At 37.1% G+C, this 26,734-nt stretch overlaps 9 protein-coding genes and 1 pseudogene across 15 annotated transcripts in view; 5 read left to right on the forward strand and 5 right to left on the reverse strand.

The window, feature by feature from the left end:
* LOC9301958 (protein HOTHEAD) overlaps positions 1–2,597 on the forward strand; it is a 4,767-nt gene extending 2,170 nt beyond the window's left edge. Inside the window, exons 3-4 of the mRNA XM_021025967.1 lie at positions 735–1,131; positions 1,482–2,597. Coding sequence (XP_020881626.1) covers positions 735–1,131; positions 1,482–2,028 — 944 coding nt within the window. The 3' untranslated portion in view covers positions 2,029–2,597. The remainder of the gene's footprint in view (positions 1–734; positions 1,132–1,481) is intronic.
* A 667-nt stretch (positions 2,598–3,264) lies between these two features.
* Positions 3,265–5,412, forward strand: LOC9300217 (annotated as a pseudogene).
* Positions 5,413–5,762: 350 nt separating this feature from the next.
* On the forward strand, positions 5,763–7,150 carry LOC9300218 (DNA-directed RNA polymerases II, IV and V subunit 6A). The gene is made up of 6 exons (XM_002864096.2): positions 5,763–5,909; positions 6,240–6,273; positions 6,368–6,540; positions 6,629–6,680; positions 6,781–6,848; positions 6,934–7,150. Exons 1-6 carry the CDS (start codon positions 5,872–5,874, stop codon positions 7,001–7,003), a joined length of 435 nt encoding a protein of 144 aa, XP_002864142.1. The 5' UTR covers positions 5,763–5,871; the 3' UTR covers positions 7,004–7,150.
* On the reverse strand, positions 7,135–9,719 carry LOC9300219 (protein HOTHEAD). 3 transcript variants are annotated; one of them, XM_002865838.2, is made up of 5 exons: positions 9,409–9,714; positions 8,684–9,325; positions 8,115–8,515; positions 7,444–8,012; positions 7,135–7,368 (listed from the first exon to the last, which is right to left on the reverse strand). In XM_002865838.2, exons 1-5 carry the CDS (start codon positions 9,488–9,490, stop codon positions 7,305–7,307), a joined length of 1,758 nt encoding a protein of 585 aa, XP_002865884.1. In that variant the 5' UTR covers positions 9,491–9,714; the 3' UTR covers positions 7,135–7,304. The 3 variants fall into 3 exon arrangements, with proteins under 3 accessions (XP_002865884.1, XP_020871505.1, XP_020871506.1); XM_021015846.1 differs by having other exon boundaries at positions 7,192–7,368; positions 7,444–8,006; positions 9,409–9,716; XM_021015847.1 differs by lacking the exon at positions 7,135–7,368 and having other exon boundaries at positions 7,440–8,006; positions 9,409–9,719.
* A 1,544-nt stretch (positions 9,720–11,263) lies between these two features.
* On the forward strand, positions 11,264–12,433 carry LOC9301959. Of its 4 annotated transcripts, XM_002864097.2 has the most exons (4): positions 11,264–11,421; positions 11,666–11,936; positions 12,071–12,223; positions 12,337–12,433. In XM_002864097.2, the coding sequence occupies exons 2-3, from the start codon at positions 11,739–11,741 to the stop codon at positions 12,182–12,184; spliced, it is 312 nt and encodes a 103-aa protein (XP_002864143.1). In that variant the 5' UTR covers positions 11,264–11,421; positions 11,666–11,738; the 3' UTR covers positions 12,185–12,223; positions 12,337–12,433. The 4 variants fall into 4 exon arrangements, with proteins under 4 accessions (XP_002864143.1, XP_020883022.1, XP_020883004.1 ...); XM_021027363.1 differs by having other exon boundaries at positions 11,264–11,422; positions 11,723–11,936; positions 12,071–12,421; XM_021027345.1 differs by having other exon boundaries at positions 12,071–12,421.
* Positions 12,434–12,500: 67 nt separating this feature from the next.
* LOC9300220 (sorbitol dehydrogenase) lies at positions 12,501–14,492 on the forward strand. Of its 2 annotated transcripts, XM_021027335.1 has the most exons (6): positions 12,665–12,724; positions 12,815–13,008; positions 13,107–13,174; positions 13,275–13,802; positions 13,896–14,083; positions 14,183–14,492. In XM_021027335.1, exons 2-6 carry the CDS (start codon positions 12,891–12,893, stop codon positions 14,373–14,375), a joined length of 1,095 nt encoding a protein of 364 aa, XP_020882994.1. In that variant the 5' UTR covers positions 12,665–12,724; positions 12,815–12,890; the 3' UTR covers positions 14,376–14,492. The 2 variants fall into 2 exon arrangements, with proteins under 2 accessions (XP_002864144.1, XP_020882994.1); XM_002864098.2 differs by having other exon boundaries at positions 12,501–13,008.
* On the reverse strand, positions 14,467–17,505 carry LOC9300221 (zinc finger CCCH domain-containing protein 63). Its single transcript, XM_021027325.1, has 8 exons — positions 16,522–17,505; positions 15,994–16,083; positions 15,773–15,874; positions 15,532–15,678; positions 15,314–15,433; positions 15,156–15,215; positions 14,961–15,058; positions 14,467–14,879 (listed from the first exon to the last, which is right to left on the reverse strand). The coding sequence occupies exons 1-8, from the start codon at positions 17,080–17,082 to the stop codon at positions 14,735–14,737; spliced, it is 1,323 nt and encodes a 440-aa protein (XP_020882984.1). The 5' UTR covers positions 17,083–17,505; the 3' UTR covers positions 14,467–14,734.
* A 1,504-nt stretch (positions 17,506–19,009) lies between these two features.
* On the reverse strand, positions 19,010–20,030 carry LOC9301960 (dehydration-responsive element-binding protein 1D). Its single transcript, XM_002865840.2, has one exon. It carries the CDS (start codon positions 19,940–19,942, stop codon positions 19,268–19,270), a length of 675 nt encoding a protein of 224 aa, XP_002865886.1. The 5' UTR covers positions 19,943–20,030; the 3' UTR covers positions 19,010–19,267.
* A 1,731-nt stretch (positions 20,031–21,761) lies between these two features.
* LOC110225354 (importin subunit alpha-8) lies at positions 21,762–24,897 on the reverse strand. Its single transcript, XM_021014874.1, is given in 12 exon segments — positions 21,762–22,360; positions 22,362–22,386; positions 22,473–22,600; positions 22,710–22,838; positions 23,012–23,090; positions 23,173–23,336; positions 23,411–23,587; positions 23,659–23,781; positions 23,857–23,951; positions 24,040–24,139; positions 24,223–24,327; positions 24,549–24,897. Coding segments are annotated over 12 exon segments (1,440 nt in total). The 5' UTR covers positions 24,570–24,897; the 3' UTR covers positions 21,762–22,066.
* A 112-nt stretch (positions 24,898–25,009) lies between these two features.
* Positions 25,010–26,720, reverse strand: LOC9301961. Its single transcript, XM_002865841.2, has one exon. It carries the CDS (start codon positions 26,375–26,377, stop codon positions 25,181–25,183), a length of 1,197 nt encoding a protein of 398 aa, XP_002865887.2. The 5' UTR covers positions 26,378–26,720; the 3' UTR covers positions 25,010–25,180.
* Between the last annotated feature and the right edge of the window lie 14 nt (positions 26,721–26,734).

Here is a 26,734-nt window from a genome sequence, read left to right on the forward strand (position 1 = left end):
AAAAAGAAAAAGGAGAAAGGGTTTCCCGAACAGACGGCAGCGCACGCTTTCCCACCTCTATCGTTCCCCGAGAGACATTTCATATATTTGTGATATCTTTTATTTAAAGAATGGTAATTTAGTCATTTTGTACATAAAAAGGGGTATTTTTAAAAATGGACAGCCAAAGGGGACATTTTTGAAAAGGGATATTGAAAAAGGAGCATTTTTGTGAGTCTCCCTATTTTTAATAGAGTTCATTTCAAATTTTTAATTACATCGAAAATATTTTGTGTTAATTTCAAGACATAATAATTATTTTTTCCTTTGTAACTAGTTATAGAAAGATATTGATTATAACGGAAAAAATTTCAGATAGAAAAGTTTTTAAAAACTACAAAATTAGTCAAATCTCTATATAAATTAGTAATTATTCATTTTATTGATAAATTAATATCTCTACTAATTAATAGAATTTGACGGTTTCGATATTATTAATTTATAGAGGTTTTACTGTATGTATAACTAGTTCAAAATATTCTTACTTTTCAATTCTATTTAAGAAAATATAGATTGAAATTTCTTTTTTTGTTAAAGAATATATTAAACAATTCAATATTATTATATGAAAGCATATGCAATCTAAAATATGTAATTCAGCTTAACTTAATATAGGATTTAGTTTAATTTCATGAATGATTCTTTGCTAAATTTACTTGAAGCAAAGCTCAACTTTAAATATATTAATAAAGCAGGTAGCCAGAAACCAAAAGCATACGAAGTGATATTTGAGGACGCAAATGGAATGTTCCACAAGGCAGAGCTAGCAAATAACGCAATGAACGAAGTGATCTTGTCTGCTGGAGCAATGGGTAGCCCGCAACTGTTGATGCTAAGTGGCGTAGGTCCTGCAGCCCATCTTGCGGCTCACGGCGTGAATCCACTCGTCCTAGATCACCCTATGGTTGGGCATGAGATCGCTGATAATCCCATGAACGTTGTATTCATCCCTTCTCCTCAACCAGTAGAAGTGTCCCTCATACAAACTGTTGGGATCACAAAGTTTGATAGTTACATTGAAGGTGGAAGTGGCTTGAGTCTCTCTTTTGACTTGACCCGTAGGTTTTTCGATGGTGTTTTGAATCTTTTTAACGAGGTATATAACATAAATACATTTAAAGGTTATTGTTTATGAGATTATATGTTGTCTAACTATGACGGATTATGCAGACAAGCCGTACTACATCTAGGAACAGGGCCGGCCCATATGTAAAGCCCATGAAGCAAGGGTTTTAGGCATCAAATAATTATAAGTAGTTTTAAGGGCATTAATTTTTAAAATGTTACTGTGGTCTAGTGGTTAGATTGAAGTTTTTTGTTGTACAGGTCACGGTTTCGAATCCCATACATGTTAAAACTTGTATTTTTTTTTTTATAACAGCTTTTGTTAATGGGCCAAAAATTTTTTTGCTTTATGCACTCAAATAGTTTGGGCCGGCTCTGTCTAGGAATATCCTGACCCACTCTATTGAAGTCCTTTTGAAATCTTTGGATCTTGGATTGGACGTAATGATTAATGGGGGTTTGATCGTTCAAAAAATCGATGGACCGGCCTCAAAAGGACACATGGAGCTCCGGAACACGGACCCAAGGGATAACCCTTCAGTGACATTCAACTACTATCAAGAACCTGAGGATTTGAACAAGTGTGTTAAAGGGCTTAACACCGTTATTCAGACGATAAATTCTAAAGCCTTCTCCAAGTACAAGTACCCAGGTGTGACCGCACGTGAGCTGCTCAATCTCATGTTGGGCCTTCCCATCAATCTGAGGACAAGGCACGTGACCTCAACGTTCAACTTGACGCAGTTTTGCATCGACACTGTGATGAGTATTTGGCATTACCATGGAGGTTGCCAAGTTGGAAGAGTGGTTGACAAGAATTACAAAGTCATAGGCATAGATTCCTTAAGGGTAATCGATGGATCCACATTTCTGAAGTCTCCAGGGACTAATCCCCAAGCCACGGTCATGATGCTTGGAAGGTAAGCATACAGACCAAATGATCACAAAATCAATGAATAAGATATGCTTTTTGAAGAAAAATGATTGTTAAAGTTCTATGTGTAGGTACATAGGGCAGAAAATTCTTCGGGAAAGGGCGGTTATCCACGAAAAGTAGCAAAAAGCCTAAGGTTAAATATAATTGTTGTGACTAAACTTAAATTCATACCCTTTTTTATTGATTAGTACATTGCATTACAACAACTAAAAAGGGAAAGAGTAAGAGAGTAGACGAAAGTTCTCGTATCTATAACCAAAAAGACGACATTTTAAACCACAAATCCTATTAGGATGCTTAACTAAAGATTGAAATAGCGTATAATCTCGAAGAGAGAAAATAACAAAGCGGATAAGGAAGAAATCCCAAAAGAATACAAAGGAAAGACGGGCACTTTACTTACCACGCTGCATTAGTTTTGTCTTGTAGAAGATGTGAAGTTATTTACAAAGAACGAGAGTGGTTATTGATGTTGATTATTGATTTATCTTCTGAACTCAAATATTTCTTATTTAGTATTTTCGAGAAAGAATTTTTTATCTTTTAATATAATCTCAAGTTGCATTGTTAGGTAAATTAAAGTTGGTGTCTTTCTTTGGTTTTGACTTTTGAGAGGAACCAATAAAGACTTTAATCAGTTTATGTACTTGTTGTTTTAAGAGAATTTGCACTCAATGACAAAAGTTATATGATGTTTAAGAAAATAACAATATAGGGAAATAAAATATTTGTTAATTAGTTTTTGGACGAGTTTTGGATGATTTTACCTTTTATTTACTCCATATGTTTCAATTTATTTGTATTTTAAGATTTTTGCACACAGATTAAGAAATCACAAAAATATCTTTTAATTTACATTTTTTACAGAAAAATATTATTGATTACAACCAATAAAAAACATAGAGTAAAATATAATTGGTAAAAGAATGTCAAATACAATTAATTTTTACATAGAAAATTAAAAACACAATCACACTTATTTTGCAACACAAATTTTTCCTTCAAATTATAAATGAATTGAGACAGAGGGAGTATTTGTTAGGAGACAAATAGTTTTCTCCGTAACATGCATGCTATTTTCTTACGTGTAGGGCTAGTTATGGAGGTTAGAGTTTAGGATTTTAGGTGTAGGTTTTAGTAGTCCATTTGATAAAATTAGTTGTACATAATAATATATTTTTTCTGTTCCAATTTCATTTGTCACTTAAAATTTTACAGAAAAAGTAGTTGTAGTTACTGGATTTTTCTTGTATATTTCAGTACAATAAATCGTTTGGTTGTAAGAAAACCCCATAAATTGGGGAACTAATCAAATTTGCACAAGTACTTCATCTTGTGATAATGTTATATAGTCTGTATAATCTCCAAAAGATAAAGAACATTGCAAATCTAATCTAAAACTGTGCGCAATGGGTTTTCTTATTTTTTGTTTAATTCTCGTCACAATTTTCATATTTTATAGCCCATGTTATTCCGATAAAGGTACAATTATACTAGTTAGTAGTTACTATTCATTCAATCATCATGGCCATGTTCAATAATATTTCACCTGTTACGTTATGTTTATAATTAATATTGTTTTCATAAAAACAGGGTATTACGGATTTATGAAAGATGCAACACTAGCACCAACTTATGCTCGCTTCGACTACATAGTCATCGGAGGAGGAACTTCCGGTTGTGCATTAGCCGCAACGCTCTCTCAAAACGCTAACGTTTTGGTTCTTGAACGAGGCGGCTCTCCCTATGATAATCCTGCCGCTACGGATATCGAAAAATTCGCCAACACACTCTTAAACACCACACCAAAAGCGTGGTCGCAGCTTTTCATATCCGAGGACGGCGTTTATAACCATCGTGCGCGCGTCCTCGGTGGAGACTCGGTGTTGAACGCTGGGTTTTACTCACGTGCGGAGGATTATTATGTGGAGAAGTCTGAGTGGGAGATGGAGGAAGTGGAAGCTGCTTACGAGTGGGTCGAGAAGAAACTTGTGTTCAAGCCACTAGTGATGGGATGGCAATCGGCATTGAGAGATGGGCTTTTGGAAGCTGCGATCATATCGTTGGGACTAAGATTGGCGGTACAATCTTTGACCCCGCGGGCCATAGACATTCGGCTGCAAATCTGTTAGAGTATGCTAACCCGGACACGATTGTTGTTTACTTGCACGCTCTTGTTCACAAAATCCTCTTCACCACTAAAGGTAATTTGATTAATTCATAATTTTATATACACATTTTGTTTTTCATTATTTCTAATTTTCTATATATACTTTGGATATGAATACTCTTTTTTGGACAGGAAGATCGAGGCCTGAGGCGTGTGGAGTTATATATCAAGACGCAAATGGAGTGTTTCACAAAGCAAAACTCGCGAAAAATGCAATGAGCGAGGTGATTTTGTGTGCGGGTGCCATTGGGAGCCCGCAACCATTGATGTTGAGTGGTGTGGGTCCTAGGGCCCATCTTGAGGCCCACGGGGTCCATCCGATGGTCCTCGATCAACCCATGGTTGGGCAAGGGATGGGAGATAATCCAATGAACCTTGTCCTCGTCCCTTCTCCTCAACTTGTAGAACTGTCCCTCGTAGAGGTCGTTGGTATCACCAAGTTTTATGATTTCATTGAAGGTGGAAGTGGCTTAAGCCTCTCTCATAACTTGACCCGTAGGTTCTTCGATGGTAATTTGAATATTCTCAACGAGGTACGATTTTAAATACATTAAAAGGTTATTATAACTTATATTACTCAACCTTGCATGAGACTATATATATTTGCCATTTACTAATAACACATAGTGCATGCAGACACTCTCCACCCAGTCAATCGTAGACTTCTTCAAATCCTTGGATCTTCCATTGAATATGATGGAAAATGCGGGCTTGATCTTCCACAAAGTAGATGGACCAGTCTCAAGAGGATACCTAGAACTCCGGAACAAAAACCCGGATGAGAACCCTTCAGTGACATTCAATTACTACCAAGAACCAGAAGATCTTGAAAGGTGTGTTAAAGGACTTAATACCATTATTAAAGTGATAAAATCGAAGGCCTTCTCGAAGTACAAGTACCCGAATGAGACCGTACGCGGACTACTCAATCGCACGCTTAGCCTTCCTATCAATCTAAGGCCAAAACACATCTCCTCGAAGTCCAACTTGACGCAGTTTTGCATAGACACTGTGATGACTATTTGGCATTACCATGGAGGTTGCCAAGTTGGAAGAGTGGTTGACAAGAATTACAAAGTCTTAGGTATTGATGCCTTAAGGGTCATCGATGGATCCACATTTCTCAAGTCTCCAGGGACCAATCCACAAGCCACGGTCATGATGCTCGGAAGGTAAAACGCTGATGATATATACGAAATGATCATATGATTCTTCGAGTTATACTTATATATGATTGTTTGAGAGTGTTACTTATGTGTAGGTACATGGGGCAAAAGATTCTTCGAGAGAGAGCTGCTTTTCGAGAAAAAGATTATGATTATTTGATCGTTTCTCCAACTAAAGATGAGACCAGTATATGAGAAAATTCTGAAAACATACATAATCAGTAATAATGTATATCACATATCTCATGTATATTTGGAATAAAGAAAGAAATTTGATCCAGTTGTGGAGTTTTCTTATGTGGGCCTTAAATTGGGCTTGAAATTAAATGGTTCGATAATACGGTTTACTAAGCCGAGTTAAGTAAACCGGAAAATATCAATATTTAGTTCTCAACTTCATTTATTAACTCATTCTCCGTCGTCCGGAATTCTGCAACGATTGTTAGGGTTTATCGAGAGCGGAGAGGAGAAAGCGAAACCTAAAATCGACATTAATGGCTGACGAAGATTACAACGAAGTCGATGACTTGGGGTTATTCTCTCTTCCTCTCTCTCGGTTTCGTATGTATTCATTATTCGTGCTCGGATTTTGAAAAGATTCTATCTTCTTCCTCGACGATTGAGAGCAAATTGGATTAGTTATGGGCTAAATTAACAGTTTTTATACATGGGTTTTCGTAGATGAAATGTTACTTCGATTATGTTCGGCATAGTATTGATTCTAATCGATTTTAAGGTAGAAACCCTAATTTCATGGTCGGTTGATTCAGAAGAAAGGTTTAATTTTTGGACTCTCTGAGCTTTTCTAGTGAGTAAATTGAAGAAAATTTGGGCTATGGTTTAACACTGCTTTCAATTGCAGATATGAGGATGAGCCAGTGGAGCCTGAGATTGAAGTAAGTTCAATATTCTTTCTTTGTATAAGAGACATGGGTGTTGCTTATTATACAACTTTTGGTTTCTGATTAGTTTTTTTTTATTGTTGTGTAGGAAGGAGTGGAGGAAGATGCTGAGATGAAGGAGAATGATGATGTCAATGGTGAGCCTCTTGAAACTGAAGATAAGGTCGAAACAGAACCTGTGCAACGTCCACGTAAAACGTCAAAGTTTATGACCAAGTATGAGCGTGCTCGTATTCTGGGCACTCGCGCTTTGCAGATTAGGTATGGTTCTTTCTGGTGAAAGCAATCTTTGTACTGTTAAATTGGCTTTGAAAGTTTGATTCTTAATGTTGTTTTTTGGCTAATACAGCATGAATGCTCCTGTCATGGTTGAGCTGGAGGGTGAGACTGATCCACTTGAGGTGTGATACTTTCTTGTTGTTGTTTTTGGACATGTTCTGGCTGTCAGTAAACTTAGATATATATGAACATTTGAGCTAATTTATTATGATTTGGTTTCAGATTGCAATGAAGGAGCTTAGGCAGCGGAAGATACCATTCACAATTAGACGTTATCTACCTGATGGGAGGTGAGAGATTGCATTGGGCTTATATTCTTTTCTTCACACACTTGATCTCTTCTTTTCTTGTGACTTACTTATGATTCTGAATCAGTTTCGAGGAATGGGGAGTTGATGAACTGATCGTGGAAGACTCATGGAAACGTCAAGTAGGTGGTGATTGATAATCTGACCACCGACAAATCCGTATGTAATTTGCAATCTGTTGCTCTCATATGGATGATAATTTTCTGATGTTTTAGTAGAACTAAAATTCAGTGAAACTTATGTATAATACTGGAATCATATTCCTAAATTTTGCAAAACTAGAAGCCCCAAGTTCCATAATTCCCCTATATCATTATTATACATATTAGAAACAGAACATGGACAGATGTACACATTCATACTCTTTAAGTTCATCATACATTGATTAGAACAATTCCAAGATCAAGATTTTCTTAGCAAATGTCTCTAAGTAATATCTCACGCTTCTTTATCCGTTTTGCGGTAATTCGCCCTCTCTTGAAGAATCCTTTGGCCCATATACCTACACAAAACACTCGACTCAATCAAATCTTTAACATGTTTTAGATTATTTGGATCCTTTGGTTCATGCATTTACCTTCCGAGCATCATAACCGTAGCTTGAGGATTAGTCCCCGGAGACTTGAGAAATGTGGATCCATCGATGACCCTTAATGAATCGATGCCTAAGATTCTGTAATTCTTGTCAACCACTCTTCCAACTTGGCAACCTCCATGGTAGTGCCAAATTGTCATCACAGTGTCTATGCAAAACTGCTTCAAATTGAACATCGAGGTTATGTGCCGCGGCCTCAGATTGGTAGGAACGCTTAGCATTAGATCAAGTAGTCCATGTATCGTCGCGTCCGGGTACTTGAATTTGGAGAATGCCTTGGAGTTGATCACTTTGATAATGGTGTTGATCCCTTCAACACATATCTGTAGATCCTCTGGCTCTTGATAATAGTTGAACCTTACTGAAGGATTATCATCTGGGTTTGTGTTCCTAAGCTCCAAATGACCTCTCGAGATTGGTCCCGCAATTTTTTGGAGGATCAAACCGGCTCTTGTGGTCGCATTCAATAGAGGATTGGATTTGAAAAAATCTGTGATGGATTGGGTCGACAGTGTTGGAGATGTAGTACTCGTAGTACGGCTTGTCTGAATCTTACACAATGGAAAAAAAAAAAAACAGATTTGACATGTCGTTTCATGAATATAAATATCAAAGTTATATAATAAAATTCAATGTGTTAATCTATATTATACCTCGTTGAGATAATTCAAAACACCATCGAAAAATCTACGAGTCCAACTATAAGAGAAGATGACACCACTTGCTCCTTCAATGTAACTTTCAAACTTTGTGATCCCAACGACTTGTATTAGAGAAACCTCGACGGGCGTAGGAGACGGAATAAATATGGCATTCATCGGATTATCTCCCATCCCTTGCCCTACCATCGGATGATCTAAGACCACCGGTTTAATCCCGTGAGCTGTGAGATGAGCCGCGGGACCTATGCCACTCAGCATCAACAATTGCGGGCTCCCAATGGCCCCCGCGGACAAAATCACCTCATTCATTGCATTCTTCTCTAACTCTGCCTTGTGTATCACACCGTTGGCGTCTTGAAATATCACTCCGTATGCTTTTGGCCTTGGCCGTCCTGTCCAAAACATAGTTTTGTATCTTTAAGTGCAAGTAGACATATAAACCGAACCGAATCTAAATTGTCATGTTTCAATGAAACTAAACTGAAATCAATTTTAATTAGTCCAACCCAAACCAAATAAATTAAAACCAAACCAAGACAAGTGTGTAGATGAATCAATACCTTTGGTGGTGAAGAGGATCTTGTGAACAGAGGCATGCAAGTAGACAACGATGTTGCCCGGATTAGCATATTCCAACAAATCAGCGGCCGTGTGTCTATGACCAGCACGGTCAAAGATCGTACCACCGATCTTAGTCCCATAAATATGATCATACGTGAAACCGTTGTACGGAAACTCACCAGCCTCCAAAAGCCCATCTTTAAACGCCGTTTGCCATCCCATCACCGGCGGTTGAAACGCCACTTTCTTCTCGACCCACTCGTAAGCAGCTTCCACTTCATCGCTCTTCCACTCAGTCTCCTTCACGTACTCTTCTCCCGCACGAGTGTAGAACCCGGCGTTTAACACCGAGCCACCACCGAGGACGCGTGCACGAGTGTTGTAAACGCCGTCCTCGGAGACAAAAAGCTGCGACCAAGAATTGGGTGATGTGTTTGAGAGTGTGGTGGCAAAGTTTTCGATATCCGTTGCCGTCGGATTGTCGTAGGGAGCGCCACCACGTTCAAGAACCAAAACGCTAGCGTTTTGAGCTAGCGTTGCGGCTAACGAGCAACCCGAAGTTCCTCCTCCGATGACTATGTAATCAAACCGAGCGAACATTGGTGCCGATGTTGCATCTTTCATAAAACTGTAATAGCCAGCTTCACGAAAAAAGAACAAAATATTCACTGTATTAATGAATATTTATCGTCACACATTGAATGATACGTAAAAGAAACTATACCTTTATCTGGCAAACACGAGGCATGGGAGATGTATGTTACGATGAAAATTATGCGAAATAACCATAATCTTTGTAAACCCATTATGGGTGAAAGATTAAGTTTGATTCTTTATATTTAGAGTAGAGCAAAAAATAAGAATAGGTTTGATAGGGTTTATATAATAAGATGAAGCATAAGCCTCTTTTCGTTTGCCTTTATGAGAGGAAGCTTTTATGGTTCACCAGCACATATTTATTGATCATAGAATCATACAAAGATTTTAGGGTCTTGGTTATTTTATTTTAATGAACAAGGAATGTTCTTGTTTCTCGTATGTTTTATTATTCGAATCTCTGCAATTATAATATAGCTAAATTAATAGTTACGTACAATGAAATTCGATCAAAAATGTTAAACTATTTTGACTATTAGTTTTAACTAAATGTCAAATAGAAAATAGTTAATGGGTGATTAGGTAAAAGTAGTAAGTAACACATCATTATAAATTTCTTTAATCTTAATATAGCTAAATTAAGAAGCACGAAAATGAAATATGATCAAATTCGATTTGAACTATTTGATGAGTACATGTCAAATAGAGAAATAATTAATGAGTGTTAGCCTGTTAGGTGTGAAAGTAGTAGTTACACATCAATTATAATTTTATTTGTTTGATCTCTTGCATGAAAAGATCTTATCGCAACAACCTCTAATTATCGATATGCATAAAAATCATAGTGCAATACCTTTTTAAAACAAATTATAATGTCAAAACTTTTGCGGTTGGGGTTTAGGGTTGTCTTTGTAGCAAGATTAATGTCATAGTTATTCAATGATTACAAAATAATAAATGGTCCTTAAAAAATGTGCTATATTCCATTATCCCATAACCCATTTTTATTCCCGTATGGAAAAACAAAGCAATAGGCAATTAACTAGTGTCCGTCGTTAACAGAGAAATAAAAGTTAAATGAGTTATGCAAAAGTTACTTGCTAATTTTGTACTCTAATTGATTTGACCTGATTTATGAAAATTATAGGACCAACACAAATAGAAAGAAGTTAGCTCCAACTGCGGACTGCCCATAACTTTGTTTACATATAAGAGTTTAGTTTTTAATTCAACACTATCTTTGGTAACAATATGTGCATGTTTTTATTATTTGATTATCTATTTAGAGGAAGGTTTTTGAGTTTTGGTGGATTTAGTGGTTCTAAGAACTACACATATCGGATCTACTTTTATGAGCCTCCTTCCACCGATTTAGTCAGTGGGGGCCTGCTTTTAAGTTGGTTGTTTTCCTGTTGTTATATGTTTCATTTGACTTACCAAATTCAAAATAAAAAATAGAGAAATATTTTAAAATATCATCCTTTTAAGTTTTAGTTCTAAAAATACCATTACTAGTTTGTTTTCCCAGTAGTACCACAAATATTTGTGTAAAATACTTGTTTACCCAAAATAAATTAAATATTTCAATTTTCGGAAATTTTCTATTTGTGGTGTTATGAAAAGAAAATTAATGATATAAATATACTTAAAAAATACTAGTATAGATATGGTATTTTCTAGAATTACCTCAAAAATAAATCTATATGATTTCAAAATATGATTTAAAATAAATCATTTTATATTATACTATTACAAATTATTATGACATATAGATAGAATACCAGAGATCACGATTCCACGAAAAAAAAAAAAAGAAAACCCTCAGAAAAATTTCAAATAACTTAACGATTTTAAACATTATCCAACATATGAATTAGTAATTAACTATTTGAGTTTAAAATCGTTAAGTTATTTGAAAATGTTCTAAGTTCTTTAACCAAACAAAAAAAAAAAAAGGTTCTAACTTCTAACTTCTAACTTCTAACTTCTAAGTCCTCTCATATTATGGGCCTGTGCTGCTTTCAAAAGCCCATTACGAAATTTAAGTCCATCTTCGTCACATCCTGATTCTTCCTTCTCTTTGACCGCTGGATTTTGTCTCTCAGTCTACTTTATCGGATCGGCGCCGGCGAGATTCAAGGTAATCTTCTTCACTTACTTCTATTGAACATACTCGAAAAGACCCATTCTTCGGGTTCATTAGTTCCCAATTCGACCTTTTTCCTGATTCGATCTCGATTATTCGTTCAATCATCGATTCCAACTTTTTGTTTTCGATTTGTCCACTGTTGTAATCGAGTCTGAGTTTTTGTATATTTAGTTGTTAAAGAATTGGGTTTTTGAAAGGACAAAACTTTTGAGGTTTCTCAACTTGGAATTTTCAGATTCGATTCGGAGTTAAAAACCCGAGATTTATGTCTCTCTTTGAAATGTGTTTATAAGTAAAGAAAGAAGAAGATGAGTGGTGAAGTTGTTATAGCTGCTAGAGTATATCGTGGCCTTCTTAAAGCAGTGTTGAAACATGTTGGTAAAGAAGATTACAAGTCTCATTTCATTGACTTTGTTAAGCAAGAATTCCGGAAGAATGCAAATTCGGAGAATATCAATCTCGCCCGCAATTACACTTATCTTCTCAATAGCATTCACTCTCACAAGGTGAAGTCTTTTTTAAGATTTCTGTATCACATTGGCCATTTGTCTTATAGAAGCTTGGCTATATCTGCACATCAATGCATTTTGTGTGTTTAGTGACTTTAGTCTCACATGGATAAGTTATCTGGTTGTTGCAGGATTTGTTGTTCTCATACAACATTGCGGTTGATAGAACTGAAGAAATGAAACGAGTGCTTAATAAATCTGCAGCTAGTGTAGGGCTTCGTCTTCCTGAAGTTTACGAGACTTGATCAGGCAATTCATTCGGGATTCTTCATGTCTATGGACAGGTCTTGGGTTAATTTTTGATTAAATGAGATAGTAGATGGAGCCAGAGAGCTCTTCTGTTCCTTTAAGCTTTTAAGTATTGACAATTGTTGTTGTATTGTACCGCATTTTTTAGAAATATGTGTACCAAGAGCATATTCATGACCTTGATATGTTTGATGGAAACCACCAAAGTGAGAGAATACAGAAGCAATTGCAAATTCTGATATAAAGAAGCCAGCCAAAAAGTAAATGAAAAGAACTTCCTTAATACTTCTAGTTTTTCTTTAATTAGTCTTTGACTTCATTAGCATTATGATCTGATATTAGTAAATGTTATCCAAGACATAAGAAACCATTCTTGAAAACTTAAAGCTATTTAGAGGAACTTGTTCTGATCATGTCTATATTTGGATGATGAGTAAAAAATGGTAAATAAGATTTATGATGAGAAATTAGAAACCATAAGGGTTTTATCCAAATCTCGATAAGCCATCCACCGCTTGTGTTTATCACTTTATCTGGTTCTTGTTTTGTATTTTTTCTATTTATTTATGGGATATTTAGTGGAGACTTCGATGTTGACACTTTTATTTTCTTATTCATTCTTTAAGGCTCTGGTAGCTTTGGCTTTAATCTAAAAGCTAAGATCAATAGAGAGCTTTGAGCTGAGCATAGTAGAGAAGAGTTATGGGGAAAGGAGGGATGTCTCATGGAGAAGGCTCAAAGGTTGAAGAAGAAAACATGGCTGCTTGGTTGGTTGGTCTCAATACCCTCAAGATCCAACCTTTTCTTCTTCCTTCAGTTGGTAAGATATAATTTTATCTGGGATTTATTTATTTTGTATTGTCATGTGATCCTTTGGTTCAAAGCCTTGGAAACTGATAGATTTGTGTTCATGCAAAGGTCCTCATGATGTGAGAGTTAGGATGAAAGCTGTTGGTATTTGTGGAAGTGATGTTCATTACCTAAAGGTACTTATGCTATAATCAAAGATAATCTTTTTTTGGTTCTCTGGTTTGTTATGGCTCTTTGACATTGGTTTTTGATGTCTGTAAATGTTACAAAACAAAGACCATGAGATGTGCTGATTTTGTGGTGAAAGAACCGATGGTGATGGGACATGAATGTGCTGGGATCATTGAAGAAGTAGGTGAAGAAGTGAAACATCTAGTGGTTGGTGACCGTGTTGCTCTTGAACCTGGGATTAGTTGTTGGAGATGCAATCTCTGCAGAGAAGGGCGATACAACCTTTGTCCAGAGATGAAGTTCTTTGCAACTCCACCGGTTCACGGCTCTCTAGCCAATCAAGTGGTACACCCTGCGGATCTATGCTTTAAATTGCCTGAGAATGTGAGTTTGGAGGAAGGAGCAATGTGTGAACCACTTAGTGTTGGTGTCCATGCTTGTCGCCGAGCTGAGGTTGGTCCTGAAACAAACGTCTTGGTAATGGGAGCTGGACCTATTGGCCTTGTCACCATGTTGGCTGCTCGGGCTTTCGGTGTGCCTAGAATTGTTATTGTGGATGTTGATGAGAACCGTTTAGCCGTAGCAAAACAGCTTGGTGCAGATGGGATTGTTCAAGTGACAACAAACTTAGAGGTTCCTTGCACTTTTTTTACTTCCTAAATCTTTCTGAAACATTAATGATCTGATGGTATAAAGATAAGAACTTTTCCCTTTTTACTATCGCAGGATGTTGGTTCTGAGGTTGAACAAATTCAGAAAACTATGGGCTCAAACGTCGATGTGACATTCGATTGTGCGGGTTTTAACAAAACCATGTCGACAGCATTAGCAGCCACTCGATGTGGCGGTAAAGTCTGTCTTGTCGGAATGGGTCACGGTATAATGACTGTCCCTCTCACTCCTGCAGCTGCAAGGTAACCTCTTTTGACCATCATAGTAAGAAAAAAACTTCCTAACTTTGAAAAGTTCAATCACATGATCAACAACTAAATGTTCTTTGTTTTTCGAGACAGGGAGGTAGATGTGGTAGGTGTGTTCAGGTACAAGAACACATGGCCTTTGTGTCTTGAGTTCCTGACAAGTGGTAAGATTGATGTAAAGCCACTCATAACCCACAGATTCGGTTTCTCTCAGAAGGAAGTGGAAGATGCCTTTGAAACCAGTGCTCGTGGGAGCAATGCCATCAAAGTTATGTTCAATCTGTGAAAAAAAATCTTCCCTTTTCTAAGACCATTTCAAGGTTTCTTCTGTAACTTTGTTATCCACTGTACTTGTACAATCAACTCTGAAATCTCTCTTGAATAAATAATCCTTTATGACAAATTGACCATACAATCCAAGCGTTACAAGACAAATGCTGAAATTGGACAAAAAGGGACCTAAATTCTCCCAATTCTGTCTCAAAACTCCTAACATGACACAGATCTTGGCCACTGTCCATCTCATTAGACCGTGGCTTCTACTAGGAGGACCTCAACAAAAAAGAAAAATCTCAAAACAGACCCATATATAATGGTACAAGAGAATCGTAGAAAATAACTCTTTGACGATAGCATCAAACTTTCTCAAGGCAAAGCCGCGGTTGGTTCAGTGCACCATTTCCATACTTTAACTTGACCAGTTCCGTCACCCGTGAAAAATATGCCCCCGGGACCTATCTGGATCGCTCGTATCTCTTGCTTTGCAAAGATTTTTCCCCTCTCCGTAAATCTAATGAACAAACCCTAAGCTATCAGAACCAATCAAAGAGGAAGAATGGAAGAATTCAGACATAAAAGTTGCAAGTCTTACGATGGTAAGTCGTAGAGGCGCAAGGTGTTGTCATTGCAAGAGCATAGCAAAACCGGCTTGGCTTCTGCATCGTGTACACCACATAGAGCTAGCACTCCCTGAATCCAATTTCGACATTGCTAAAATTTATTAGTTACATTATATATAGAAGTAGAACCATAAGAGAAGATAACACACATATAAAAGAAACCATACATGTTCTTCTTTGTGAGTGTATGTCGCTTCCAAATTGCCACCTTCAACTGCAGCCCATATCTACAGCGGAAAAAACACGTTAACAAGGGAAAGAATGAAACTTCCAAAAGAACGAAACTTCCAAGAAAGTTATCGGAATTTAAGAAAGACGAACTAACCTTAACCGTGTTGTCCAATGAACAAGACAAAAGAAACTGATCCCAGCAAATGAGAGACATCACAACTGATGTATGATCCGTGAGTGTTTGTATACACTGCAGATTATCCAGGCTCCAAACCTATTTAAACAAAAAACATATAAACCAAAACGATTAGCTCAAAGAAAAAAAGTACTGAGAGTTTTAATTCAAGAATGATAGATAATATAAGTAATTACTTTTATAGTTTTGTCCATGGAACCCGAATAAAGTCTGTTTGCCCCAACATATAAGGTAACAACTGCAAGTGTATGGCCCGTCAGTGATGCCGCCGGTTCAAAACAGTTAGTGGCAGCATTATATCTCCATGCCAAAATAGAGCCATCCTGCAGAGATAGTAAAGAACTTGTCACTTACTTTACCAAAAGCCGACATATTTCGCAGAGATCTCAGCAAGAAAATAAAATCTCAGAATTTTACCTGTGTACCAGCGAAGAGCAGATCAGTACCCACAACTAGAGAATATACTTGGCCAACAGGTCCATTTAGACTCTGTTCTGCATTGGTTTCAATATTCCACGCCTGTATCAACAACAATGAGACATAACCCAACAAGCATCTAAGAATGAAAGAGGTTCCTCGATATATATTGTGACAGTCGAAGAAAAGTACTGCTAAGTGGAATCATACTAAGAACTTGCCTTGACAAGATTTGGCATGCCAACTAATAGCCACGGCCCTTCGCTAAGCACACAGCCAACTTCCCCACCAAGTTTAAGTACTCCTGTACACTAATCAAAAGAGAGAAAAAAAACACAATATCCACTAAGTAAACTTAAAACAGTATCTCACAAGATCAGAACTGCATTCCTCAAAAACGATCATGATCACCGAATTAGACTATTCTGTTCCTAATTTGACAACTAGGACACCAATTGCCATCGATATATGAGTGCTCACTCCTCTACATGTTGATCAAGCACTTATAACTATTCGTTAAACAATTCATCAAACAAGGATTTCTAGCTAGAGAGGACAACACAAACATCCATTGGTTCAAAATATTCAATCAGAATCAAAACAATTACACATCTCCCTTCCTAATGAATAAACTTGACAAAATTAATTCTTTTAAGCCACTCTACATCCTAACCAAACAATTCTATCACTGAGCAAGACTAAAAAAAAACAAAAGGGTACATTGAACAAGATAGAATCGAATCAAAGACCTGTCCAGAAGCACAATCCCAAACACGCAAGGTCTCATCTTTACTTCCAGTGTAAAGCTTATCAGAGCCAGAAGGCAAAGCAATACCACTAACAAGCTTCTCATGACCATCAAGCTGAGTCAACAACGAAAAACTCTCTCCTTTACTCCAACAATGCAAGTACCTACACTTATCACCGTACGTGCAATTCCCATCTACCCAAAAGTTGCAAACTTTCTCAGTCTTCGTCACCGTTCTGTTCCCACCAAATCTCCCCCAACTACTATTCGAGTTCCCGTTAAACCCAGGTCCTCTCCGATGACTCGGACCCGCAAAACCAGATTCTTCAGCGACCCTTTTGTTTGTATAACCCGGACCTTGACCCTGACCCGGACCAGGACCCGGTAATTCTCGATGTAGATAAGGACAAGGAGAACGATTACAACGCCCGGCTCGCCAGTGGAAACAAACCTTTTGCCTTGTATCCGTTGGTGCCATCGTACGAGTTGACCCGCCGCCGCCGCCGCCGCCGCCGAGTCTGTTGAAGACTCGTTTGTTTCCTCCGTTCAAATCAAAATCCATAGCTTCTTTTATTGACTCACTCTCTTTATCTAGATTACAACAACAACGGACACAAATTAACACAAGACAGGACTTAAAATAAGATCGGTGGTTGTGTCAAAATCCGATCATGATAGATAAATCAAGCGGCAAAATTGGAGGAAACCCTAGAAAATTTTAATTACCGAAAACAATCTCTGAAAAGTAGTAATCAAAATATGGAAGTATAAGAAAGAAAAATTTGGGATTGTTGTGAATGTGGTGAAGTAATAATAATGAAGAGAAAAAGAGAGAAACTTTGAAGTGGAATTATTATTTGTGTTTATAAGCTTGGGATCTTCGTGGAGAGGACAGAAGTAGAAGAGAGAAAGAGGAAGTGAACAACAGTCGCGTCAGCTTGACGTCAATGGTTTAATTACTGTTGTACCCTTAGTATGGTTCTATTTTACGAAATTACTTTTCTCTCGGTTTAAACCGGTTCTGATTTAGACCGGAACGTAAGTATATACTTACTTTTTGTTCGTAGAGAGTTTTATTTCCATAATAAAATACTCATCTGTTTCATTATATAGGATGTTTTAGAGATTTTTATTTTATTTCATTATATAAGATGTGTTACACTTTTTAATGCAAATTTTAAAATTATTTGATATTATGATTATTTGTATTCCATAGTCTTTTATATCATTGATAGCTCTACGGTTGATTCGAGAAAGAGGAAGAGGACCAGAGTTTTATTAAATCAAAAATTAAATGAAATTTTTAAAAGAAAAATAGATTTCTCAAAAAGTGTGTTTTTAAGTAAAACATCACGTGGAAGTCCTCTTGGTCCATTGGTTGACCAATGATTAATTAATGCTTCTACACCAAGAGGTCTGGGGTTCGAGTCCCAGATATTGCGATTTATTAATAAATTTGCAAATTAAAGGAGGCAAGTGTGCAGGAGATCTCCAGCGAAGTACAATTATAGCCGTTCGCCAGGATTCTACGCAGAGAGAGAAGTGTCATCAGGTCGTGGATCATTGAAGGTGTCCGTCAAAAGCATGGACAAAGAAGTGTCGTCTGTCGTGAATCTAATAAGAGTCGGAAGGAATTGTCCGTTGTAAAATCGTCTATGTAACAGTTCTCATAATTTGTAATAAATAATAAATCTAGACGTAAAAAAAAAAAAAGTAAAACATCACATATTTGGAAATAGAGGGAATATAAAAACAGGCCAATTAATTTTGGAAAAATGTTAATTTAATGATCAAAATAATAAAATTATAACAAAAGGGGTTAATTCGAGAAAGTTCATGGGCGTAAAATCAATTGTTTAGTGCTATTGCTCTTGAGTTTAAAATTTATAAAAATAGTTTTAATCGTCTATAATAGTATTTTATAATATTTATTTACTATGTCAAATTTACTTGAGAAAATGTATTCGCCTTAAACGTCCAAAATTCTAGGTACGACCATATTATGTTCAATGAAAGGTGCCAAGAAACCCCAAACTTCTCAACTCAAAGAAAAGGATATTTGAGGAAAAAAGTTAGTGAGGGCCACTGGGTCAGGGACATGTTTTCAAGTGAAAACATTTCCAAGTGTTCAGTGTTTGTTTAGTGAAAAAAGATAGATGATTAGAACTTAGAACAGTGGCTGGGCTTGGCTGGCAAAAAAAAAAAAAAAAAAAAAAAAAAGAACAGTGGCTGGGCCTCATGAGAAGATTGAGGCCACAAATAAATATTTCATTTTTTTAAGAACCACAATATAGAAGCTATATCAGTCTAATGGTCAAGGAACTCTGTTACTCATTCTCTCCCTCCACGTGTTTGAAGGACTAATGTGAAAGAGATTTTATAATTTTAAACTTTTTTTGCTCAGTCTACAAGCAATTTGTTAATGATCAGGCTTATATTTGGATAAACAGAGGCATAGTTTCAAGCTTTCATAAGCTTTGGAAATTTGGTAAAGAACGAAACCAAGAGGATCTATTTACAGTTTCAGTTCAAGTACAACAAACAAAATTTTCAAATTTGTAGCTCTAATTTGATCAAATCTGTTTACCAAAAAAAACAAAGAACATTCTAATTCTAACAAAGTGATAGACAATTTATTACTAATAATTTGGTACCAAACAAAAAAATTCAGGTACGGAACTATGGACCAATCCTAGATGTCCAAGTAAATCCTTAACTAACTTATTATCCAAAAGAAATTAAAAAAATTAATCGTCGAAACTCCAGAGTGACACGTCAGCATCTCCGTCAAAGTCGTTATGATTCCAGCCAATTTCCGGCGGCGGCAAAAGCATCCCCTCCGCCATATTCTCAAAAAAGTTCGGCATCCCCAAAAGCGCCTCTTCATCCATATAAAACACACTACTCTGCTCCTCCACCCTCCTCTCCCTCTCCCTCTCCCCCTCCCCAGCCGCCTCCGCCTCCACCTCCGCCGCAGTTTTAGATCCCTCCGTCATACTCTCATTCTGAAACGCCATTGCAGCTTCAGCCGCCGCTTTCTGAATCTCCTTAGGACAAGTTGTCTCAGGAATACGAAGCCTCCAAGCCGAATCAGCGAAATTGAGACAAGCAGAGCGACCACGGAGAGCTAAAGCAGCAACATCATGAGCACGAGCAGCCATTTCAACCGTCGGAAAAGTACCTAACCAAATCCTAGATTTCTTATTCGGTTCCCTCACTTCACAAACCCATTTACCAGAATTCCTCTGACGAACTCCTCTGTAAATCGGATGACGTGTCTCACGAAACTTCTTCCTCCCAGCTCGTTTCTTAGGACAACTCGAAGCTAACTTCGGTGAACACTCACTACTGTCCGAAACCGGAGATCTGTCATCGGAGATTGAGAGAAACGAGTCCGAGAATGCAGAGTAAAAGGGATTCATTTTTGGATAAGACGATTAATTTCTCTTTCTATCTTTTGTTTTCAGGTGTTTGAACTTTTTGGGATATTTTTTATTACACAAAGTGAAGAAGTGTTGTGTTTTTATTTTATAAGAAAAAGTGAGAACACGGAAGATCTGGTAACGACAACTGTCCCACGGTATGTGACTTACACGTGTCCTTCTGAATCACTTTACTTAGTCTAAGTGTATTGCGTACTGTGTCTGTTTTGGATTCGATGGTTCAGTTAGATATTTAATATTTTATTGAATTTAAGTATGATGTTCGGAGAAAGGGGACGATATAGAAAAAGACAAAACAGGCTTTAGTTTTAAAGTGAAAAAGATACGTTGAGGATGACGTCATTAGGACACGGTTTTGACAGTTGGAGTATAAACTGCTCTCTGTGGTTCGAGAGGTGAGCCACGTTTGAAGGGACGGGTGCGTCCGCTGTCTAGCCACGGTTTGGGGTTTTGTTTTTTTGTAATATGACCCACGCGGTTTTAGCTTTTGGTGTGGGTCCCTTTTTCTATTCATTATTTTTGGAAATCCTTTGGGTTATTATTCTCTGTGTTTTATTTTTGGAAATCCGTTGGATTATTCCTAGGTTGCATGGAATCAGAAGCGGATACGCGGAAGCGAAGCGTTTGAAAACGTAGAAGCGATTTTTATAGAAATTATAGAAAGTGGGTACGTGTTGGAAGCGTATATAAAAATTAATATATATATATATATATACATATACATACATACATATATAATAAACATTAAACATTATATCATATAAAAAATTATAATTAACATACAAATCTAATACATAAATTCTAAATATCTCTCTATATTTAAAAATCAAATAGTGTACGTTTACAATAAAGAAAAGTCAAATAGTTCAATGTCAAAAATTTAAGATCATTCTTCATTCTCATTTTACTAATAAAATAAAATTGTTTTAATTTTTTTTTACCAATAAAAACATCATCAAACTAAAGTTTCTCGAAATTAATTTAATTCAATTAATCATTTCAACACTCCTTAATAAATGATCCATGCTGCTATCTTTTTTGTTTTGTCATCCAAAATTAATTAGAACTCAAATGAGTCATTCCTGAGGAATGTTGTTTACATAAGTGATATGAAGCGGTTATGTACAAAAATCCATGCTGCTATCATTTTTCTAACTATGATATTTTAAAAAATAAAATAAAAAATTAGTATGCAAAATTAGTTTTGGTTTTTCTTTTGTTGTATAAAAAAACTATCAAAAATAATTTCATATTTCTTATTTATTTTTGTGACATCAAATTTTTTAAATGGAAGCGCAAGCTTCCAAAATAGAATCGTAAGCTTCCAAGGAGCTTCCAAAATGAAATTTTTAGAAGCGTTATGGAAGCGAGATTCCGAAAGCTTCCGAGAGCTTCCGATTCCGACTAAGATTCCGAAGCGGGAAGCGGACTTCCGACGAAGCTTCCGTGCTTCCTAGGATTATTCTAAGGACTAACTACTGTATTATCATCAAAAGCCAAATTTTTGGATACGTGGCCAAGGCTGATTGTGTATATTTTTCATTCTGTAACCAAAATACGTTTAACTAATAGTTTAAAGACAACTCAGTTTGGTTTGGTTGGACGTTGGGGGTTTTTCTTTTCAGGTCAAAATTCGAGTTTTTGGTTTGTCTAAAAAAAATAATATAAATGGTTGTCTTCATTCGATTGGGTTTAAGAAAAATTTAGACCATTTCGAATAATTTTATAAATGAGAATATATATTTTAGTTAATTTCAATTAGTAAAACAAAATACTTTTATTTAATTTTATAATCAGCAATGGCCAAGGAGATTTCAAGAATTTGAGCAACTTTTTACTAAACCTTTCAACTTAAAATAAACACAAAAATCAATGAAACGACGAGCTTAACACAAAACTTCAGAAAAAACAAAACAATTTAGTAGACTCCAAGAATAGTAGAGCCAAACCTTTTATATCAACTCTGTACATTAAATTGAAGACCAAGTAAAGTCCTGAGGAAACAAAGGTGCAAGCTTTTGGTTCCATGTCAGAGGTTTTTTTTCACCCTAATAAATGATTGTATTCATGGGATCTTCCATAAGGAACTGGAACTTGGCTCTCTCACAACTCAAAGTCCATATCATCACATTGGAGGTTGTTGTTCTCAACATCCTCTTCAAGCCAGTATGTCTCCAGAATCTTAAAAGCCTTCTCGTAGATCTCATCGTTTTGGTGCCTTTGCAGCTTCATAATCTTTTCTAGCCCTTCCGCATCTTCAATCAGTTGACAATAACTGTTCACGCCTCCTCTGTTCTTTTTAGCCTCCCCGGCCTTTAAAATGTTTTCCAATCCATCCAGACACTTTAAGATGGTTCTTAGATCTGAACATACTAGAATATCACATAAAGGTTTTATTTATGCAACTCTGCTTCACCATGTATCTGAATCACACCAATGGAGAATTGTGACTTGATGATATATAATAAGTATGTTAAAGTGAAAAAAAGAAAGAAGACAGGGACGTTACTTGATTTGATCATGTGAACCATTTAAGGTCACATTTAAAATTGCCCATACAGCTTCTTTCTTCATGTAGAAGTCAGTATTTTGAGCCAGATTGACCAAGGTTGGAATCAAATTTGCATCAATAACTGACTGTAATCACCAGGGGACAAGAAAGGCAAATAGAAAAAACAATTAGCGATAGCCAAAAAACAAAGGGTGAATTTTGTTTGTGATATAGCAAACAACAAAAGTTGCTCACATGAATTTGTTCTGTAGTGCCTGCAGTGATGTTTGAAATCACCCAGCAAGCAAGCTTCTTTATGTTGTTCTCGTAGTTTCCCGTAAGCAGGTTGAAAATAATGGGTAAAGCACCACAATTGATCACACACTGAAGAATAAGTTCAAAGAGGACCATTCAGAGCCTAAGCAGAGAGCATTTGTTGTTTGGTTACAAAATCTAATCGCAACATATAACGAAGCAAGCACTGGATCCTCACTACTAATATCGGTACAGTGATATTATAAACATTCAAAAGACATTGTGAACTATGAATTACATACCTGGGTCTGGTGATTGTTTCCAGCAACTATAGTCCCAATGGTACGAAGTGCAGGAACAAGTACCACTGGAGAAGGGTGTCTGCAAAACAAAAAAAAATTGTCAGCCTTCAATATCCAAACATGTCACAAAAGGTTATATATATATTCTGAGAAGTACTAACTGGAGAATTTGAACTAGTTTTGGGACAAAACCAGCCTCAATCACACTTTGGATTCCATCTTCTGAACCATCAGAGAGATGACATAGTGCTAAGCAAGCATGTTTCAAGACTTCGTCATCATTTGAATGAAGAAGTATTTCAAGTGCTGGGAGAGCAGGTTTCACCTGTTGAATCATGCTTCATATGTTAAAAAGTATACAAACGGAGGAAAAAGAGACAGAGAGAGAAGGAAGAAGACCTGGTCGAAAGCCGGCGCAGGCTTGCCACGACACAAGTTACACAAAGTCCAAGTAGCAATTCTGACCGTAGTATCCTTGTACAAAAGTCGCAACAGTGGCATCAATACCCCAGACTGAAGAACAAAGTCACGGTAAAATATCGAATCACCAGCAACATTACTCAGTGCCCATATAGCCTGCGAGAATAATTTCAAAACTCATATCTTTGACAAGCATTCTCATATGTACACAAAGTAAAACACTTTACCTGCTCACAAACATAATCTTTAGGAGAAGCAAGAAGCTCGATTAATCTTGGAACAGCGCGGTTATTAACTACCACGTTCGGATTGTCAGCAGCAATGTTTGTTAGAGCCCAAGCTGCCTCATACTAGAAAAAAAAAGACCACTGAATATATTGGAATCAAAGATTACACTGATCATCATCATAAAAATATCAACTAACTTGAAGCTTAGGGAAATCTTCCTTCTCAAGCAACTGAACGAGACGCGGTACAACTCCAGATCGTATCACAATTTCAGAAGGACAAGTTATATCTCCTGGACAGATGATCCTTCATTAGGGTAAATGATAAAAGACGAATCTTTCAAGAAAAGTAAAGAAAGTAAAAACAGAGGAAGTTTTTACTCTGTGATAGAATACTTCTGATCTTGGTAGTGGATTCAAGCTGTAATGAAGTATCATCTGACCAAACATCATCGATCAAATCTTTTGAAACTTCGTCCACCTATATTCGAAACCCTAAAACCTCACTATTCCAACACAGAATCAACCAGAGAGTGATTACTTGTGAGATGGTTTTAGACGGACCTCTGTTTTCAGCGACATGGCTATGTTTCTCTCTTCTTCGACCTCTCCAAAGCAATTTACAAAACTTGAAAACTTGAAGATAAACCCTAGAAATCTCAACTGAAACTGTGAAATACGCAAAGATTTTTGGAATTGAGCAAGAATGCAAACAAGAATAATCGAGGAGCGAAAAAACAGATTAATATATTCTAGTCGTTATTCGTTAACCGTAAACCGTCTAAAGTAAACCGATCTTTATTTCAATTTTAGTCCGGTTTACTCCAACCCAAATTTCAGTTTGTTAGGCGCAGAGCCATCATTTTAAGAGAAGGAGATCATTCATTTACCTTCTCAGTGTGATCTATCATTCTCTGCTTCCGAATTTCTACTGTGGCGCCGCGATTGGAAAACAAAGATTCACGAGTAATTTGATCGTAGCAGTTCGATTAAAATCTCTACAAATTTTACTTTTCTTCTTTAGTGTGTGGAGTGGGGGATTTATGAAAGTTTGAGTGCTCATAAATGTCACCTAAGGATTTGACTCTTCACTCGCTCTTTGAGCTTGACTCTCCATCAAAGGTGAAAATTTTGCTTTTTGTGTTTCATCATCATCTTCTTCAAGCCGGTATGTCTTTAGAATCTTCATAGCCTTCCCGTAGATTTCATAGTGGCCGTGAAAATTGTAGGTTCTCAATCTTTTCGACCCCTTCCGCATCATCAATCAGTTGGCGATGATAGTTCACAATCTTTTGCGTTCTTCTCTGCCTCTCCGACTGAGACAAACCATTAATTTTCAGAAAGTAACTCGTACCACAATGTAATGAACTTGAATTCTCATGGCTTTTACAGCATGAATGCACAATTTCTTGGCTTATGTAAGAATGGTTCTACTTTTGATTTCAGTTACATCAACCAGAGCTCCTTTGAACTCTATTCGTAAAACGATTAACACTTAGAAATGCAACTCAATCGCCATAAATCAGAAGAGCTCATCGTCACTATCATCATCACTATCACTCAACGCAAAGTCTCCTTCATCCTCTACCCATTCATCTTCTGAAAACGCCGATACATTAAACCTCCCAAGCCCATCACTCTCCACCGTCATCTCCGCCCTCTCATCCTCATCATAAGACAACGAAAACAACTCATCTCCACCGCTAAATCCCACCTCACTCTCCTCATCCTCCTCAAACCGCGGTCTCTTCCCCGGAATCAAATCCATCTCCCCAATCTCTCCCTTCTCAACTCCACTCCAAGGCACCCACAAATCAGCATGCCGTCCCAACGCTCTATCCCTATCACTAACCACCAAAGTTCCAAGATCAGCCTCCCTAGCTTTCCTCAACATATCCGAAAAATCCTTATCATCCGATACCAAAACCAACCAATCAATCCCCCTCGTCATCGAATGCTGTATCTGTCTCTTCACCGCCCAATCCGCCGCCTGAGGCTTATCCTCCACTGTCTTCACATAAACCCCCGCTCGCCGAAGCTCCGCCTCTAAGCCATATCCAACTTTAGGAGTCAACAACCTCCTCGCCGCCTCATTATACTTGTCATTCCTTGAAACATAACGTTCTTTAAACTTCTGACGTTTCTTACCTTTCAAAGATCTCATCCTATTCACTTTCTTCTGTCTCTCCCTCTCATGAAGCTGCTTGAAATGTTTCTTCAAATCAAGATTGGTTTTACACTTCCGACCACAGACACCACAAATGTACGGATCAATTGGAGTCACTTCTCCTTTCCTCTCCATGAAATCAAGATTCCTCCTTTCTCGTCTCTCTTCGACGACCCAATGAGGTAAATGGATAAAAGCATGACGATTTGCGTAAGCGGAGATTTCGACAACTCGGCCGAGGTTCTCCGCGACTTTACGGAGAGCTGTTGCTGCTTCGTACGGTGGACCTCGTGGTGGTTTGTTGTCTAAGTCCCACAAGACTACAACTTTCTTCTCCTTTGGTGCAAAGATACCTTCTTTGTTTCTTACCATATCGATTTCAGACGAAGATGCTGATTTAAGACATGATTTAATCCGCCATGGATGACGAAGTGGTAAGCTTGTGAATTTAGGGTTTTGGAATTTGGAATTGGAGAAGGTAAAGAAGTGAGATTTGTGGGAAAGGAAGGGTTTTGGATAAAGGGTTTCAATTGAATTACAGAACAAACTCATTGGAAGCTAACGATTGCTGTTTTGGGAGTTATGAGAATTGTCAGTGAAATTGGCGTAGGTGATTTGTGGCTTTACGAAGAGATTCGTTAATTGTACTGGACGTGAATCAGAGATTGTCTCTCTGGGTAAGTTTGGGTGTGGAATGTTATTATCTAACATGTCCGGCGAGGAAGACGACGGCTATGTGGATATTCATTCTCTGGGCTAACAAAAGTTTTATCCTTTTGCCTTTGTTGTTTAAGAGCCTCTAGTACAGTTGGAGGGTCTTGAAAAGAGAGAGTCTTTACCTCCCTTTGTTTTTTTTCCGACGCTTCACTTTCATTACTCAAGTTGATCCAGGGATGTTAATTTTAGTGG

The sequence above is a fragment of the Arabidopsis lyrata genome (assembly GCF_000004255.2).
Source record: "Arabidopsis lyrata subsp. lyrata unplaced genomic scaffold ARALYscaffold_8, whole genome shotgun sequence".
In the NCBI taxonomy this organism is placed as follows: Eukaryota; Viridiplantae; Streptophyta; class Magnoliopsida; order Brassicales; family Brassicaceae; genus Arabidopsis; species Arabidopsis lyrata.

Excerpts from the sequence above, each read along its gene's own strand:
- LOC9300218 (XM_002864096.2), top strand. The coding sequence starts at position 5,872 with ATGGCTGACGAAGATTACAACGAAGTCGATGACTTGGG. Across the intron at positions 5,910-6,239 it reads AACGAAGTCGATGACTTGGG|ATATGAGGATGAGCCAGTGG; the intron begins GTTATTCTCTCT and ends TTTCAATTGCAG. Across the intron at positions 6,681-6,780 it reads GTGAGACTGATCCACTTGAG|ATTGCAATGAAGGAGCTTAG; the intron begins GTGTGATACTTT and ends ATTTGGTTTCAG.
- LOC9300219 (XM_002865838.2), bottom strand. The coding sequence starts at position 9,490 with ATGGGTTTACAAAGATTATGGTTATTTCGCATAATTTTCATCGTAACA. Across the intron at positions 8,516-8,683 it reads GATCCTCTTCACCACCAAAG|GACGGCCAAGGCCAAAAGCA; the intron begins GTATTGATTCAT and ends TGTTTTGGACAG. Across the intron at positions 7,369-7,443 it reads ACGGTTATGATGCTCGGAAG|GTATATGGGCCAAAGGATTC; the intron begins GTAAATGCATGA and ends TGTTTTGTGTAG.
- LOC9301959 (XM_002864097.2), top strand. The coding sequence starts at position 11,739 with ATGAGTGGTGAAGTTGTTATAGCTGCTAGAGTATATCGTGGCCTTCTT. Across the intron at positions 11,937-12,070 it reads ATAGCATTCACTCTCACAAG|GATTTGTTGTTCTCATACAA; the intron begins GTGAAGTCTTTT and ends TGGTTGTTGCAG.
- LOC9300220 (XM_002864098.2), top strand. The coding sequence starts at position 12,891 with ATGGGGAAAGGAGGGATGTCTCATGGAGAAGGCTCAAAGGTTGAAGAA. Across the intron at positions 13,175-13,274 it reads GTGATGTTCATTACCTAAAG|ACCATGAGATGTGCTGATTT; the intron begins GTACTTATGCTA and ends TACAAAACAAAG. Across the intron at positions 13,803-13,895 it reads AAGTGACAACAAACTTAGAG|GATGTTGGTTCTGAGGTTGA; the intron begins GTTCCTTGCACT and ends TTACTATCGCAG.
- LOC9300221 (XM_021027325.1), bottom strand. The coding sequence starts at position 17,082 with ATGGATTTTGATTTGAACGGAGGAAACAAACGAGTCTTCAACAGACTC. Across the intron at positions 15,875-15,993 it reads GCATGCCAAATCTTGTCAAG|GCGTGGAATATTGAAACCAA; the intron begins GCAAGTTCTTAG and ends TTGTTGATACAG. Across the intron at positions 15,216-15,313 it reads CATTGGACAACACGGTTAAG|ATATGGGCTGCAGTTGAAGG; the intron begins GTTAGTTCGTCT and ends TTTCCGCTGTAG.
- LOC9301960 (XM_002865840.2), bottom strand. The coding sequence starts at position 19,942 with ATGAATCCCTTTTACTCTGCATTCTCGGACTCGTTTCTCTCAATCTCC.
- LOC9301961 (XM_002865841.2), bottom strand. The coding sequence starts at position 26,377 with ATGAGTTTGTTCTGTAATTCAATTGAAACCCTTTATCCAAAACCCTTC.